The 16,926-nt window shown below is 46.9% G+C and overlaps 1 protein-coding gene across 3 annotated transcripts in view; it reads right to left on the bottom strand.

Annotated features, from left to right (window-relative positions):
- baz2a (bromodomain adjacent to zinc finger domain, 2A) overlaps window positions 1–16,926 on the bottom strand; it is a 93,749-nt gene that overhangs the window by 6,860 nt on the left and 69,963 nt on the right. For 2 of the 3 annotated variants that reach the window (XM_084332823.1, XM_084332824.1), the window contains exons 26-28: window positions 8,766–8,901; window positions 7,645–7,791; window positions 2,789–3,036 (exon numbers count right to left, since the gene is read on the bottom strand). In XM_084332823.1, the coding sequence (XP_084188949.1) occupies window positions 2,789–3,036; window positions 7,645–7,791; window positions 8,766–8,901 (531 nt within the window). The remainder of the gene's footprint in view (window positions 1–2,788; window positions 3,037–7,644; window positions 7,792–8,765; window positions 8,902–16,926) is intronic. The other variant, XM_084332825.1, reaches the window with a different exon arrangement.

Below are 16,926 nucleotides of genomic sequence, written 5' to 3'. Positions count from 1 at the left end.
TACATAATATATGTATTCATGATCATCATGAAACATAAAACAATTGTAGGAAGTTTGGGAGAGGAAGGGGTTTTAGCTTGCGTGTTGTGAGTTCCAAAACATTTGACTTAAAGCTCAATATATAAAAAGTGAACAGGAGGTCTATTTGTATTAAAAACAATAAATGTTTTTCATTTAAATGTCTGGAAGAGCTCAAAAATAAAAACATCAATTGATATTTCCGTAGCCTTTTTTTAGTTGATGTAAATGTGACTGATTGTGTTAAATGGGCACACATAATATCGCCTCATATCGATCGCAGGCACCTGAATCATATCGTATCGTATCATGGCAGACTGTGATATAGGCAAATATCGTATCGTTGTCCAAAAAAATCGATATTGTATCGTATCGTGATGAAACTGGTGATTCCCACCCCTAGTGACGAGCACAATGTCCGCTGCGCCACCCAGCCGCATTTACATGAAATGGGGATTTTTTTAACTAAAACATGCCACAAGACTTAGTATTTTAGTATAGTATAAAGAAAATATTAAAAAAAATGCCACTTATCGATTTCACGCAGTTATTGAAAATTATCGATAAGTGGTCTCAGCCTTAAAGCATTAGCATCCGCGGAGCTAATGATGCTAATGATGGAGCATCGCCGTCGGTTGTGTGATAGTAAAGGGCTAACCTTCTGTATTGTCACAGTGAAAGGGTTAACCGGCTGTCGTGTGGCAGTGAAAGGGTTAACACACTGCTTGTATCAGCCTTTAAAACGACGTGTGGCGATAGACATTCTGGTCCCTTCAGCTGCAGCCGCGCGGGACTCACTCGCAGTAGGTGAGGTCAGGCTGGTTACGGGTGGGTTAGGGTTAGGGCAGGACTCACTCGCAGTAGGTGAGGTCAGGCTGGTTACAGGTGGGTTAGGGTTAGGGCAGGACTCACTCGCAGTAGGTGAGGTCGGGCTGGTTACGGGTGGGTTAGGGCAGGACTCACTCGCAGTAGGTGAGGTCTGGCTGGTTACAGGTGGGTTAGGGTTAGGGCAGGACTCACTCGCAGTAGGTGAGGTCAGGCTGGTTACAGGTGGGTTAGGGTTAGGGCAGGACTCACTCGCAGTAGGTGAGGTCAGCTGGTTACAGGTGGGTTAGGGTTAGGGCAGGACTCACTCGCAGTAGGTGAGGTCGGGCTGGTTACAGGTGGGTTAGGGTTAGGGCAGGACTCACTCGCAGTAGGTGAGGTCAGGCTGGTTACAGGTGGGTTAGGGTTAGGGCAGGACTCACTCGCAGTAGGTGAGGTCGGGCTGGTTACGGGTGGGTTAGGGTTAGGGCAGGACTCACTCGCAGTAGGTGAGGTCAGGCTGGTTACAGGTGGGTTAGGGTTAGGGCAGGACTCACTCGCAGTAGGTGAGGTCAGGCTGGTTACAGGTGGGTTAGGGTTAGGGCAGGACTCACTCGCAGTAGGTGAGGTCAGCTGGTTACAGGTGGGTTAGGGTTAGGGCAGGACTCACTCGCAGTAGGTGAGGTCAGGCTGGTTACGGGTGGGTTAGGGTTAGGGCAGGACTCACTCGCAGTAGGTGAGGTCAGGCTGGTTACAGGTGGGTTAGGGTTAGGGCAGGACTCACTCACAGTAGGTGAGGTCGGGCTGGTTACGGGTGGGTTAGGGTTAGGGCAGGACTCACTCGCAGTAGGTGAGGTCAGCTGGTTACAGGTGGGTTAGGGTTAGGGCAGGACTCACTCGCAGTAGGTGAGGTCAGGCTGGTTACAGGTGGGTTAGGGCAGGACTCACTCGCAGTAGGTGAGGTCGGGCTGGTTACAGGTGGGTTAGGGTTAGGGCAGGACTCACTCGCAGTAGGTGAGGTCCGGCTGGTTACGGGTGGGTTAGGGTTAGGGCAGGACTCACTCGCAGTAGGTGAGGTCAGGCTGGTTACAGGTGGGTTAGGGTTAGGGCAGGACTCACTCGCAGTAGGTGAGGTCAGGCTGGTTACGGGTGGGTTAGGGTTAGGGCAGGACTCACTCGCAGTAGGTGAGGTCAGGCTGGTTACAGGTGGGTTAGGGTTAGGGCAGGACTCACTCGCAGTAGGTGAGGTCAGGCTGGTTACAGGTGGGTTAGGGTTAGGGCAGGACTCACTCGCAGTAGGTGAGGTCAGGCTGGTTACGGGTGGGTTAGGGTTAGGGCAGGACTCACTCGCAGTAGGTGAGGTCAGGCTGGTTACAGGTGGGTTAGGGTTAGGGCAGGACTCACTCGCAGTAGGTGAGGTCAGGCTGGTTACAGGTGGGTTAGGGTTAGGGCAGGACTCACTCGCAGTAGGTGAGGTCAGGCTGGTTACAGGTGGGTTAGGGTTAGGGCAGGACTCACTCGCAGTAGGTGAGGTCAGGCTGGTTACAGGTGGGTTAGGGTTAGGGCAGGACTCACTCGCAGTAGGTGAGGTCAGGCTGGTTACAGGTGGGTTAGGGTTAGGGCAGGACTCAATCGCAGTAGGTGAGGTCAGGCTGGTTACGGGTGGGTTAGGGCAGGACTCACTCGCAGTAGGTGAGGTCAGGCTGGTTACAGGTGGGTTAGGGTTAGGGCAGGACTCACTCGCAGTAGGTGAGGTCAGGCTGGTTACGGGTGGGTTAGGGTTAGGGCAGGACTCACTCGCAGTAGGTGAGGTCAGCTGGTTATAGATGGGTTAGGGTTAGGGCAGGACTCACTCGCAGTAGGTGAGGTCAGGCTGGTTACAGGTGGGTTAGGGTTAGGGCAGGACTCACTCGCAGTAGGTGAGGTCAGCTGGTTATAGATGGGTTAGGGTTAGGGCAGGACTCACTCGCAGTAGGTGAGGTCGGGCTGGTTACGGGTGGTCATGCGACGCCGTTTGGCGGGCGAGTATCCTGCGCTTCCACCGTCTCCAGAGTAGCGGGAGGACGAGGAGGACGCGGGGGGGGCGTCCTTGTGCCGCGTTGCCATGCCGACACCGCGCCGGGGCGTCGTCTCTTCGTCAGAGCTGTCGTCCTCGTACCTCCTCTTCTTCACCCTGGTCCGCTTCTTAGAGGAGCTCTGCGGCGACTCACAGTCCTGACGGGTACAGAGTAAACCACAGGTTAGAGAGCGACTCACAGTCCTGACGGGTACAGAGTAAACCACAGGTTAGAGAGCGACTCACAGTCCTGACGGGTACAGAGTAAACCACAGGTTAGAGAGCGACTCACAGTCCTGACGGGTACAGAGTAAACCACAGGTTAGAGAGCGACTCACAGTCCTGACGGGTACAGAGTAAACCACAGGTTAGAGAGCGACTCACAGTCCTGACGGGTACAGAGTAAACCACAGGTTAGAGAGCGACTCAGTCCTGGATGAGGATGTTTGTCTCGCCCTCCCAACCCCCACCCCCCAGCTAGCTGCAACTGTTGCTAGATAATTTCACTAATAACACTTTAACCTATTGGTAAACAAACATATTGCTGAAAATAAACACCGACCGCTGTTTTGACAGGGTTAGGGTCTTTACTCTTGGCTACATTTGAAGAAAAAAAAAACATTAATTCATACAGTCTGTAGAGATGGATTTATGGCTTGTCTTCGGTACCGGACCCGTCAGGCTTAACACAATCTGCGCCAAAAACTAGTTCACTTGTTATTGCCCGCCATGCGTTCAGCGCCAGAAATGAGTTAACTCGTTTTTGGGATCCTTATTTCGTTTATTCGCTATATCTATTCACAATTCATAGCTGCAGCCTCTGGTATACCCTTCAGACCATGTCTGAGCTGGCAGACGGTCAACACCGCCCTCTACTGCCAGGCGGAGCTATTGCATCTCATTGGAAATGGGCTGGTGTGTTTTAGGAGCCGATCTGAGCCAGGTGGGTGGGGTTTATAGCCAGGTCTATACAACGATGGCATGCAACAGTAACCCCGGCCGCCCGCCCATATGTAACGGTCGGTAATGTGGTACGGACCTCCACGAGCAGTATTTGGAATGGCGATCAGATAATTGGATTATTTCTTTTGCAATACATCAGATACAAGGTAAGAACACTATATATAAATTTGATCGTTGATCTGATATTTATTTCTACCGCGATCAAAGCTATCTTGAGGGTATGGTATGTAGGTGTATGTGCTTATTACGGTTGACTGCAGTGCGACGGTCATTTCATGTATGCACGACGAGATATAATAATGATAATTTAGCGTTGATTTCAGGATGATTAGATAATCAGCCGAAAAATTACAACGTGATGACTGGATTACACTCAAATGCCTTTTTCTCGTCTTTTTCCTGGAATTACTTAAAAGCACCCAAACCATACTCTATTCAAAACGGTATAAAACGGAAATGTACGGATGAAAAAACAATCTGTTTTGGGCATGTTGACTGGAAGCAACTCACTGACAACCGACGGGTGTATTAGACCCATAGCTATAATATAAGATAAGATATATTTTAAGCACTCGCAAATGTTGCAGTCTAAAACTATATCCATTGAATAAAGACCTGGCGCTGTAGGGGGATCAACAAACATGACCATGTTCACGTTTTTAAACTCATACTGAGGCCTTAGTTTTGGTTTTAAATTACATATCATCATTCATTTATTTATTGTCACACAAGAATTTGCCAAAACAAACGCATTTCCTTTGATTTACACCGTCGCACGACAGTGACGTATGCCGAAAATAGCAGACCTCACAGCGCGTCGCTCCCGCAACACCGGCAGGTTATGTCCACCTCATGACTCGGAGCAGCTACACAAAACGTCAGAAGTTTGGAAGCATTTTAAAATTGAAACCGAAGCCAATAGCCAGTTGCAATGTTTGCAAGGCGGACGTTCCGCGTGCGTTCAACACGACCAATCTAATACGTCACGTTATGTGACTAGAGCGAGGTGCGTTCAACACGACCAATCTAATACGTCACGTTATGTGACTAGAGCGAGGTGCGTTCAACACGACCAATCTAATACGTCACGTTATGTGACTAGAGCGAGGTGCGTTCAACACGACCAATCTAATACGTCACGTTATGTGACTAGAGCGAGGTGCGTTCAACACGACCATCTAATACGTCACGTTATGTGACTAGAGCGAGGTGCGTTCAACACGACCAATCTAATACGTCACGTTATGTGACTAGAGCGAGGTGCGTTCAACACGACCAATCTAATACGTCACGTTATGTGACTAGAGCGAGGTGCGTTCAACACGACCAATCTAATACGTCACGCTATGTGACTAGAGCGAGGTGCGTTCAACACGACCAATCTAATACGTCACGTTATGTGACTAGAGCGAAGTGCGTTCAACACGACCATCTAATACGTCACGTTATGTGACTAGAGCGAGGTGCGTTCAACACGACCAATCTAATACGTCACGTTATGTGACTAGAGCGAGGTGCGTTCAACACGACCAATCTAATACGTCACGTTATGTGACTAGAGCGAGGTGCGTTCAACACGACCAATCTAATACGTCACGTTATGTGACTAGAGCGAGGTGCGTTCAACACGACCAATCTAATACGTCACGTTATGTGACTAGAGCGAGGTGCGTTCAACACGACCAATCTAATACGTCACGTTATGTGACTAGAGCGAGGTGCGTTCAACACGACCAATCTAATACGTCACGTTATGTGACTAGAGCGAGGTGCGTTCAACACGACCAATCTAATACGTCACGTTATGTGACTAGAGCGAGGTGCGTTCAACACGACCAATCTAATACGTCACGTTATGTGACTAGAGCCAGGTGCGTTCAACACGACCATGATGGGTCCTGACAGTGTGATGATGGGTCCTGACAGTGTGATGGGTCCTGACAGTGTGATGATGGGTCCTGACAGTGTGATGATGGGTCCTGACAGTGTGATGATGGGTCCTGACAGTGTGATGGGTCCTGACAGTGTGATGATGGGTCCTGACAGTGTGATGATGGGTCCTGACAGTGTGATGATGGGTCCTGACAGTGTGATGATGGGTCCTGACAGTGTGATGATGGTCCTGACAGTGTGATGATGGTCCTGACAGTGTGATGATGGGTCCTGACAGTGTGATGATGGGTCCTGACAGTGTGATGGGTCCTGACAGTGTGATGGGTCCTGACAGTGTGATGATGGGTCCTGACAGTGTGATGATGGGTCCTGACAGTGTGATGGGTCCTGACAGTGTGATGATGGGTCCTGACAGTGTGATGATGGGTCCTGACAGTGTGATGGGTCCTGACAGTGTGATGATGGGTCCTGACAGTGTGATGATGGGTCCTGACAGTGTGATGATGGGTCCTGACAGTGTGATGATGGGTCCTGACAGTGTGATGGGTCCTGACAGTGTGATGGGTCCTGACAGTGTGATGGGTCCTGACAGTGTGATGGGTCCTGACAGTGTGATGGGTCCTGACAGTGTGATGATGGGTCCTGACAGTGTGATGATGGGTCCTGACAGTGTGATGGGTCCTGACAGTGTGATGATGGGTCCTGACAGTGTGATGGGTCCTGACAGTGTGATGATGGGTCCTGACAGTGTGATGATGGGTCCTGACAGTGTGATGATGGGTCCTGACAGTGTGATGGGTCCTGACAGTGTGATGGGTCCTGACAGTGTGATGATGGGTCCTGACAGTGTGATGATGGGTCCTGACAGTGTGATGGGTCCTGACAGTGTGATGGGTCCTGACAGTGTGATGATGGGTCCTGACAGTGTGATGATGGGTCCTGACAGTGTGATGATGGTCCTGACAGTGTGATGATGGTCCTGACAGTGTGATGATGGGTCCTGACAGTGTGATGGGTCCTGACAGTGTGATGATGAGTCCTGACAGTGTGATGATGGTCCTGACAGTGTGATGATGGGTCCTGACAGTGTGATGGGTCCTGACAGTGTGATGGGTCCTGACAGTGTGATGATGGGTCCTGACAGTGTGATGATGGGTCCTGACAGTGTGATGGGTCCTGACAGTGTGATGGGTCCTGACAGTGTGATGATGGGTCCTGACAGTGTGATGATGGGTCCTGACAGTGTGATGGGTCCTGACAGTGTGATGATGGGTCCTGACAGTGTGATGATGGGTCCTGACAGTGTGATGATGGGTCCTGACAGTGTGATGATGGGTCCTGACAGTGTGATGGGTCCTGACAGTGTGATGGGTCCTGACAGTGTGATGGGTCCTGACAGTGTGATGATGGGTCCTGACAGTGTGATGATGGGTCCTGACAGTGTGATGATGGGTCCTGACAGTGTGATGGGTCCTGACAGTGTGATGATGGGTCCTGACAGTGTGATGATGGGTCCTGACAGTGTGATGATGGGTCCTGACAGTGTGATGATGGGTCCTGACAGTGTGATGGGTCCTGACAGTGTGATGATGGGTCCTGACAGTGTGATGATGGGTCCTGACAGTGTGATGGGTCCTGACAGTGTGATGGGTCCTGACAGTGTGATGATGGGTCCTGACAGTGTGATGGGTCCTGACAGTGTGATGATGGGTCCTGACAGTGTGATGATGGGTCCTGACAGTGTGGTGGGTCCTGACAGTGTGATGGGTCCTGACAGTGTGATGGGTCCTGACAGTGTGATGATGGGTCCTGACAGTGTGATGGGTCCTGACAGTGTGATGATGGGTCCTGACAGTGTGATGATGGGTCCTGACAGTGTGGTGGGTCCTGACAGTGTGGTGGGTCCTGACCTTGGCCATGCAGGTGGGACAGAACCAGTCTCCCGCTGGCACCTGGGTGACTCTGGGTCTCAGGCAGTACGTGTGGGCGCCGCGGTCGCAGCCGTCGCACAGCAACAGGTACTCGTCTCCGTCTCCCTTCCTGCACACCTGGCAGGTCTGGACACAGAGACAGAGGTCACAGAGGTCAAACTGTGGCTGAGAGGACAATGGCCCCGATTCTCTATTCCGTTGCCATGGAAACAGTCTTGTGGAGTGTCAGCCGATCAGAATGAATGGGGGTTTGGGCTATTTATACATGGCTTAGATGTTTGTCAATAGATTTTTACTACAAATTTTATTTTATTTGGCAATTTAGAAACGGCAATTTCAATATAGCAGATTGTTTTCAATGAGAGCAAGTGGCATTAAGGCCGTTCTCACGCGATGGCAACACGAGATCTGTGATGCAATAGTGAAATAGGACATTAATGTGTCTAAGCTAGTTCCTTGCAGAAGGACATGACAACAGGCTTCTTATTCTGCCATTAAAATTAAACACTTTTCCATGACAAACCAAATGACAATGAACGCATTTATGTAATGAATGAACCATAACATTGTAAACTTCTTATAAAAGCTTTACTGTGGCTAAAGATCAGAATTGCGCGAAAACTAGCAACCAGTCTCAGTCCTATTTTTGTCTTACGTTTCGCAATTTATATTTTCAAAAGATTATGACCATGAATTAAATTTCATTAAATAAATTAACATTGCAATTTGGTTAGAAGTGGTGGAGAGAAAAAAAGCTAGTATATGAATTGTAGTTCCTGGTTAGAAACGAATGAAAATGGATGAGCAAGAGCATATGTATGTATTGTATTGGACTGCAAGTATTAGGTATATATATCCCGTAAACTACATTTATATTGATTTGAAATGTATAATCCAGTGATTTACTTAGGATATTTACTGTTAATGCTTGTGTGTCTAAATTTATGTTATGTTTATAAAATAAATAAAAAAATATATATATTAAATTTCCATGCCTTTTCCCAAAGGTTCATGGGCATTTCACAAGTTTTCCATAACCACTTTCTGTGGAGTTCTGTAACTTTTCCAGGATTTTAATGTCCGTGGGAACCCTCTCTCACCACTTTGACCACAGATCTCTCCCAGGCGATGGCCTTCTCCAGCTGCAGTAGACAGAGACACAGCTGGGGGGCGCTGCGACAGCGGTCCAGGGCCTGCCTCCAGGTCCGCAGCCGAGGGGTGATCTCACTCTCCAGACTGGAGGAGACAGAGATACAGGGGGAGGGTGGTCAAACAGACAGAACCACATGTGTCCAGATGTGTCCATGCCCGGACCAAACAGACAGAACCACATGTGTCCAGATGTGTCCATGCCCGGACCAAACAGACATAACCAGATGTGTCCAGATGTGTCCATGCCCGGACCAAACAGACAGAACCAGATGTGTCCAGATGTGTCTATGCCCGGACCAAACAGACAGAACCAGATGTGTCCAGATGTGTCCATGCCCGGACCAAACAGACAGAACCAGATGTGTCCAGATGTGTCCATGCCCGGACCAAACAGACAGAACCAGATGTGTCCAGATGTGTCCATGCCCGGACCAAACAGACAGAACCAGATGTGTCCAGATGTGTCCATGCCCGGACCAAACAGACATAACCAGATGTGTCCAGATGTGTCCATGCCCGGACCAAAACAAGGAAGAAGGATGAACTGAGATAAATACTAGATTAGATGTTTTTCTTTTCTTTAAAAAAGGCAGACCGTGCTGTTCAGCTGTTCTTTATTGAGAAGAAGCGGGGCGACACGAGAGTCTAGAAGGGGGTCTTAAGGTGCTGTAAGTGATCTGATCCCAGGTCAGCAGAGGGACATGAGGGTCTAGAAGGGGGTCTTAAGGTGCTGTAAGTGATCTGATCCCAGGTCAGAGGGACATGAGGTTCTAGAAGGGGGTCTTAAGGTGCTGTAAGTGATCTGATCCCAGGTCAGAGGGACATGAGGTTCTAGAAGGGGGTCTTAAGGTGCTGTAAGTGATCTGATCCCAGGTCAGAGGGACACGAGGGTCTAGAAGGGGGTCTTAAGGTGCTGTAAGTGATCTGATCCTAGGTCAGCAGAGGGACACGAGGGTCTAGAAGGGGGTCTTAAGGTGCTGTAAGTGATCTGATCCCAGGTCAGCAGAGGGACATGAGGGTCTAGAAGGGGGTCTTAAGATGCTGTAAGTGATCTGATCCCAGGTCAGCAGAGGGACATGAGGTTCTAGAAGGGGGTCTTAAGGTGCTGTAAGTGATCTGATCCCAGGTCAGCAGAGGGACATGAGGGTCTAGAAGGGGGTCTTAAGGTGCTGTAAGTGATCTGATCCCAGGTCAGAGGGACATGAGGTTCTAGAAGGGGGTCTTAAGGTGCTGTAAGTGATCTGATCCCAGGTCAGCAGAGGGACACGAGGGTCTAGAAGGGGGTCTTAAGGTGCTGTAAGTGATCTGATCCCAGGTCAGCAGAGGGACATGAGGGTCTAGAAGGGGGTCTTAAGGTGCTGTAAGTGATCTGATCCCAGGTCAGCAGAGGGACATGAGGGTCTAGAAGGGGGTCTTAAGGTGCTGTAAGTGATCTGATCCCAGGTCAGCAGAGGGACACGAGGGTCTAGAAGGGGGTCTTAAGGTGCTGTAAGTGATCTGATCCCAGGTCAGCAGAGGGACATGAGGGTCTAGAAGGGGGTCTTAAGGTGCTGTAAGTGATCTGATCCCAGGTCAGCAGAGGGACATGAGGGTCTAGAAGGGGGTCTTAAGGTGCTGTAAGTGATCTGATCCCAGGTCAGCAGAGGGACATGAGGGTCTAGAAGGGGGTCTTAAGGTGCTGTAAGTGATCTGATCCCAGGTCAGCAGAGGGACACGAGGGTCTAGAAGGGGGTCTTAAGGTGCTGTAAGTGATCTGATCCCAGGTCAGCAGAGGGACACGAGGGTCTTAAGGTGCTGTAAGTGATCTGATCCTAGGTCAGCAGAGGGACACGAGGGTCTTAAGGTGCTGTAAGTGATCTGATCCCAGGTCAGCAGAGGGACACGAGGGTCTTAAGGTGCTGTAAGTGATCTGATCCCAGGTCAGAGGGACATGAGGTTCTAGAAGGGGGTCTTAAGGTGCTGTAAGTGATCTGATCCTAGGTCAGCAGAGGGACACGAGGGTCTAGAAGGGGGTCTTAAGGTGCTGTAAGTGATCTGATCCTAGGTCAGCAGAGGGACATGAGGGTCTAGAAGGGGGTCTTAAGGTGCTGTAAGTGATCTGATCCCAGGTCAGCAGAGGGACATGAGGGTCTAGAAGGGGGTCTTAAGGTGCTGTAAGTGATCTGATCCCAGGTCAGCAGAGGGACATGAGGGTCTAGAAGGGGGTCTTAAGGTGCTGTAAGTGATCTGATCCCAGGTCAGCAGAGGGACACGAGGGTCTAGAAGGGGGTCTTAAGGTGCTGTAAGTGATCTGATCCCAGGTCAGCAGAGGGACATGAGGGTCTAGAAGGGGGTCTTAAGGTGCTGTAAGTGATCTGATCCCAGGTCAGAGGGACATGAGGTTCTAGAAGGGGGTCTTAAGGTGCTGTAAGTGATCTGATCCCAGGTCAGCAGAGGGACATGAGGTTCTAGAAGGGGGTCTTAAGGTGCTGTAAGTGATCTGATCCCAGGTCAGCAGAGGGACACGAGGTTCTAGAAGGGGGTCTTAAGGTGCTGTAAGTGATCTGATCCCAGGTCAGCAGAGGGACATGAGGGTCTAGAAGGGGGTCTTAAGGTGCTGTAAGTGATCTGATCCTAGGTCAGAGGGACATGAGGGTCTAGAAGGGGGTCTTAAGGTGCTGTAAGTGATCTGATCCCAGGTCAGAGGGACATGAGGTTCTAGAAGGGGGTCTTAAGGTGCTGTAAGTGATCTGATCCCAGGTCAGAGGGACATGAGGTTCTAGAAGGGGGTCTTAAGGTGCTGTAAGTGATCTGATCCCAGGTCAGAGGGACATGAGGTTCTAGAAGGGGGTCTTAAGGTGCTGTAAGTGATCTGATCCCAGGTCAGCAGAGGGACATGAGGGTCTAGAAGGGGGTCTTAAGGTGCTGTAAGTGATCTGATCCTAGGTCAGCAGAGGGACATGAGGGTCTAGAAGGGGGTCTTAAGGTGCTCTAAGTGATCTGATCCCATGCATGTGCAAAAAAACTTGTTTCACTCATGAAAGTGAATTTAATCCATCATCAGTTTCATGAGGATTGTGTTTAGACCAACATAGATCATTTTAAATGCGTTTTATACCTCAGTTGGGGTATCTAGAAGCTGCAACACAATCTTATAAAATGTTCAGTTGTTATCACTATCAGCTCTATTAAATTAAATGAAAAAAGTTCAGTTGCTATCGCATGCACTCATCTGTGTTTCACTACACACATGGGTGCATGCTTACCAGCTGTTCGCCTCTTTTTAATACAACATGCAACACTACTATCACCGACATCTAAGAAGGGAGATCCCCCCTTGAACGGCCCTTCTAAGGTTTCTCTCCTCCACACTGCCTGTAGTGCATTTTTTCCTATTGTTATGTTTTAGTGAGTTTTTCCTTACCTTCGTGTGGGGTATGTGCATGCATTTATTTTGAGCGTATGGACCTTATGGTATTCTTGTTTTTTCTTGACATACTGTGTTACTATGTATTTTTTTCTTCTCGACTTGTTTAAAGAAGACGTGTCTCTGTTAAGCACTTTGAGCTGCACTCAGTGTATGAAAGGTCAGTGATGTACCTGAACGCGTTCAATGAACGATCGTTCATGAACGCGTTCGTATTTTGGGCGAACTTGAACTGAACGTACTGTATATCCGCTAAATGAACGTAATTGAGAACGCGTTCATTCTCAGCGCTGTGTAACGGAGTTCAAAAGTGCGTTCATTCTCAGCACTCTATTATAACGGCGTTCAAAGATGTGCCAGATTTCATATGCATTTCAGCCGAAAACCCAGTTAAAACACACTGTAAACAGGCTTCAAAATTATGCGGAAATCCACCCGATCTGGCAACGCGCCCGTCACCCCCTGCTACGTCATCAACAGTGGAACAGCAGAATCTGCGAGCAGAGCCGAGAGCTGCAGCAGCACTCGCTCAGCGTATGAGCATTTAAAGGGGAACTATCTTATAAATGGCCTTTTTGAGTGTTTAGCATTGTTTCCTAGCTATGTGAACTTATATTAATATGATCTATGTCTCAAAATTCTCATATTGGCGCATTCTTCCAATTCTCCTCTCACAATATTCACCCTCACTGAACTGAGTAATTTGAAAATGTGCCTATATGTGATGTCATATAGTCACTGCTGCATGATAATGTTCAGGCGCCGGGGCCGCGGAGCAGTGGTTTAGGAGCCCAGGCTCAAAACGGCTCGAGATCTTGAGGTAGAAAAATGCTGTTTTTGAGGACTTGATTAGAAATACAAAACAATGAATTAAAAATATATATATATTACAGAGGTGTTCCATAGACTCACAGGAATTGTGTAAAAGTGCCCAAATAGTGAAAGAAATAGTAAAATAGTTCCCCTTTAAAAGAGTTTAACGTTAAAGTCAGTACAGTACTGACTCAGACGGAAACAATCTAACATTTGTCTGTAAACTTTGTCCACCCGGTTTGAAGAAGCAAGTCCGTACATCGACGTCGACAGCAACATTGAGAATATGCAAAGGTCCTGTTTTAGTTTTCATAATAAAGACAATTCATGCAAAGTTTTTCCTCATGTTTTTGAAAATATACTGTAGAGATGAAAGCTGCAGCTGCTACTAGTGTGGACTGAATGGGCGGCAGCAAAGCGTTGTGGAAATGCCAGTATTCCGATTGCCGTCTGTGGTTCAATCATTTTTACAAATAATAGCTTGCAGCAACGTATTGAAAAAAGAACTAACAAAATGGGCCGTTCAATATCTCCTTTATGTTGGAAATGTCAAACAGACCTGGGTACCTACAGTCTATCACTACTTTTGGGAATCTAAGTGTTTATCCAGGTTCTGGGGCCAAGTGATTGATTGAACACTTTATTAACAGATTGCAGAATGGGTACAGTACAGTACAGCTCAGTCATATATGTTATGATGAATTGAAAATGGGGGACCCCGATGTAAACAAGACGAAAGTCTTTCTCTGGTCTGCATCCCCTTAACAATTGTATGTATTGAACTGTACTGTACCCATTCTGCAATCTGTTAATAAACTTATCAATCAATCAATCAATCAATTGTTAAGGGGATGCAGACCAGAGAAAGACTTTCGTCTTGTTTACATCAGGGTCCCCCATTTTCAATTCATCATAACATATATGACATACAGATAGACAGTACTGCTACATCTATACATTTATGACATACCAGATTTGCAAATATAGTACTGTTTGTGATACAAAAAGAGTCCAGAAAAGAGAGTATATACATTTGACGTAGAAACTGTACATTGGGTAGGTGGGGTGGGGTTGGGGGGGGGGAACTGTACATTGGAGGTGGTTGGGTGGGGGGGGGGGGGGGGTGGGTAGGAGGGATGACACCCTTTACAATTCAAACTATTTGATAAACTTCTACTTTTAGCCCGGTGCCCCATTGTATGGACAGACCTAGGATAGGAAAAAATAAATAGATGTCTACATGTGAATGGGCTCGAGGCAAGTGCAATACTGTACAGTGCCTGTCTTGGTTTGCTTTCCTTTTTGCTTGTTTTTCTTTTTGTTTTGTTTTTGCTTGCTTATGGTGTGGATGATGGCATAGAGATAGGGATGTCCGATATTATCGGCCGATATCGGCAGTAAAATGTGATATCGGAAAATATCGGTATCGGTTTAAAAAAAAAAGAAAAACAATAACAATATTTGTTATATATATATCCAGTGAAATGATTAGTTACCTGAAATTATTCAGTTTTTTGGGGGGGGAAACCCTGCATATATCGGTATCGGTTGATATCGGTATCGGAAATTAAGAGTTGGACAATATCGGAATATCGGTATCGGTAAAAAAGCCAATATCGAGCATCCCTACATAGAGATGAACTGGAGGACCCCCCCCCCTTGTCCCAATGTGTGTTTTTGTAATGTAAGTAACTGTACGTGAAAAATCTATAAAAAAAAAAAAAATATTCAAAAAACTAAAAATAACTAAATTAGTTCATTTTTGAAACCATGAACTTTAGTTTAATTTTTTTTATTATGAACTAAACTAGTTCATTTTAAAAATTGTGAACTGTGAACTGAACTAGTTCATGTAGAAAGTGAACTTTCCCAACACTGTGAAAGGTGCTATATAAATGAAGATTATTATTATTATGAGGTAGTAAACCTAGTATAAAAGTGCACCATTTTAGCTGTTGGGGCTAATTAATTACATATGGTTCGTTTTTCTTTAACACATAGAACAAGACAAGCCAGGAGCAAGTTGAGCTGGTGTTTAGTTCAGAATGTTCATTATTTTTCCAAGTTCAAATTCAGAATTAGCGTTTTCTTTCAGACCGCATTCTCAGGCCTTTGTTGAAATTGTTTCAAATGCAATAATAAAATAAAGCTAGGCTGAATGTGTTTAAGCCCTAGCCCTATTTTTTTTTTAATCCGCCTAGAAATACATACCTACGTAAATGGAAGATTGCTCCACTTCTACAAGGTCCATTTGCATGTTCTTGGTATCTGGGGGCATCTATGGATCTCAGGGAATGTATACCCCATGTCAGAAATATTGTGTCTGTTACTAGGCTTGAGTCAATTGTAATGAACCAAAGGAGAATATTACTTTTTTTTGTATATATATATATACTGTATATATCTTTGACGGTGAATAACACCATGCAAACATTTACCAGACATGCAAAATTGCCACTGGGCTCATTCAGCACCTTCTTGAGATCACGTGTACAAGAAATCTAAGCAAATGAATAAAGGGAAGATGATGACAGAAGGTTTTGTAGATGCAGTACTGAATTCTGCCATTCGGACACATGCCATTTGAAATGCGGCATGTGGGCAGCGGTGTACTGCAAAAAGTCTATGATGTACTGCAAAAAGAATAATCCAATTATCTGATCGCCATTCCAAGTTCTGATCGCGATCATGTTTCCAACGTAATCCAGCATTGAACATGAACGGGAGGGGCCCTCGTTGATGCAACTGTGGTAACCGCTTGTCTTGCCCGAGTGTTTAGACCCCGCCCGCACGCAGCAGCTCGGCCTAGACAACAAGCCACATCGTTTCAAATGGAGTGCAATAGCGGCCGCAAGGCGTTAGGCGGCGGTATTGGCCGTTTGCGATCTCAGACCCATTCAGGACAGCCTGCCCGACGAATTATCAATGGAGATAGCGAATAAAAGAAATAACGATCCAGAAACGTGTTAACACGTTAACGGCACCCAGAGTGTTAACACTTTCAGTGCCCAGCAGGGGGCGCACATTTAGTGCTTGAATGCCCACCATCCACTGCAATGTTAGCATTAATATCGCCTAATCTATGTTTTAAATTATGGCTATGTGTCTAATCTGCCCGTCGCATTATCAATGACTCATTTCCAGTCAACATTGTCGAAGCGGATTGTTTTTTTATCGGTTCATTTCCGTTTTATAGCATTTTGAAAAGCCCTCGTTTTCACGAGAAAAAAAAGTTTCCATGATAATCGCCCAGTACTGTAATATTCTAGAACGTTGTCATTTTTCGGCCTATTTATGAATAGTTTTCAAATAAACGCTAGATTATCGATAGTATATGTGTACGTGTGCACGCTGGTGCCGCTCGCTGAAAATCGATTCTCTCAGTTCCTGATCGCTCTTACAGTCAAACAGCCATATCACATTATAGGGGAAAAGCTTATATCTCCGTGAAAACGGGTCTGATTATCCTAAGACTGGTAAAATAGATTCCTTACCTGAGATCAGATGGTATCCAAATGGATTATTCCAATTCCTGATCGCCATTCCAAAAATCAATCCTTTTATTGATCCCACAGGTATACTGTAAAACACATTACACGCTGTGCTGAGGGTCCAGAATGAATCGGATCGGCTCCGGTTACATGCGTGAGAAGTAAAATGTGGATTCCGGAGTTTTTTCTTCTCATCCATTTTCATCGAGTCCAATCCAAAATGGTGCATTACCATCTGGGAGACGATAGGGGGCGCTTTTTTCACATCTGAGCGCCTGGCGGGGCAGGATTACCAAACGGAAGACTCGGTTGATGAAATATGAATTCAAATCGCTAATAAAAAAAAAATCTGAGAATTCTCGTGATGGGCATTCAAAGTGTTAAGAGGTTAATAAATAA

The sequence above is a fragment of the Notolepis coatsorum genome (assembly GCF_963971535.1).
Source record: "Notolepis coatsorum genome assembly, chromosome: 17".
NCBI classification, from domain to species: domain Eukaryota; kingdom Metazoa; phylum Chordata; class Actinopteri; order Aulopiformes; family Paralepididae; genus Notolepis; species Notolepis coatsorum.
The sequence above is the reverse complement of the archived record's forward strand: the minus strand, read 5'-3'. Positions and strand labels throughout refer to the sequence as shown.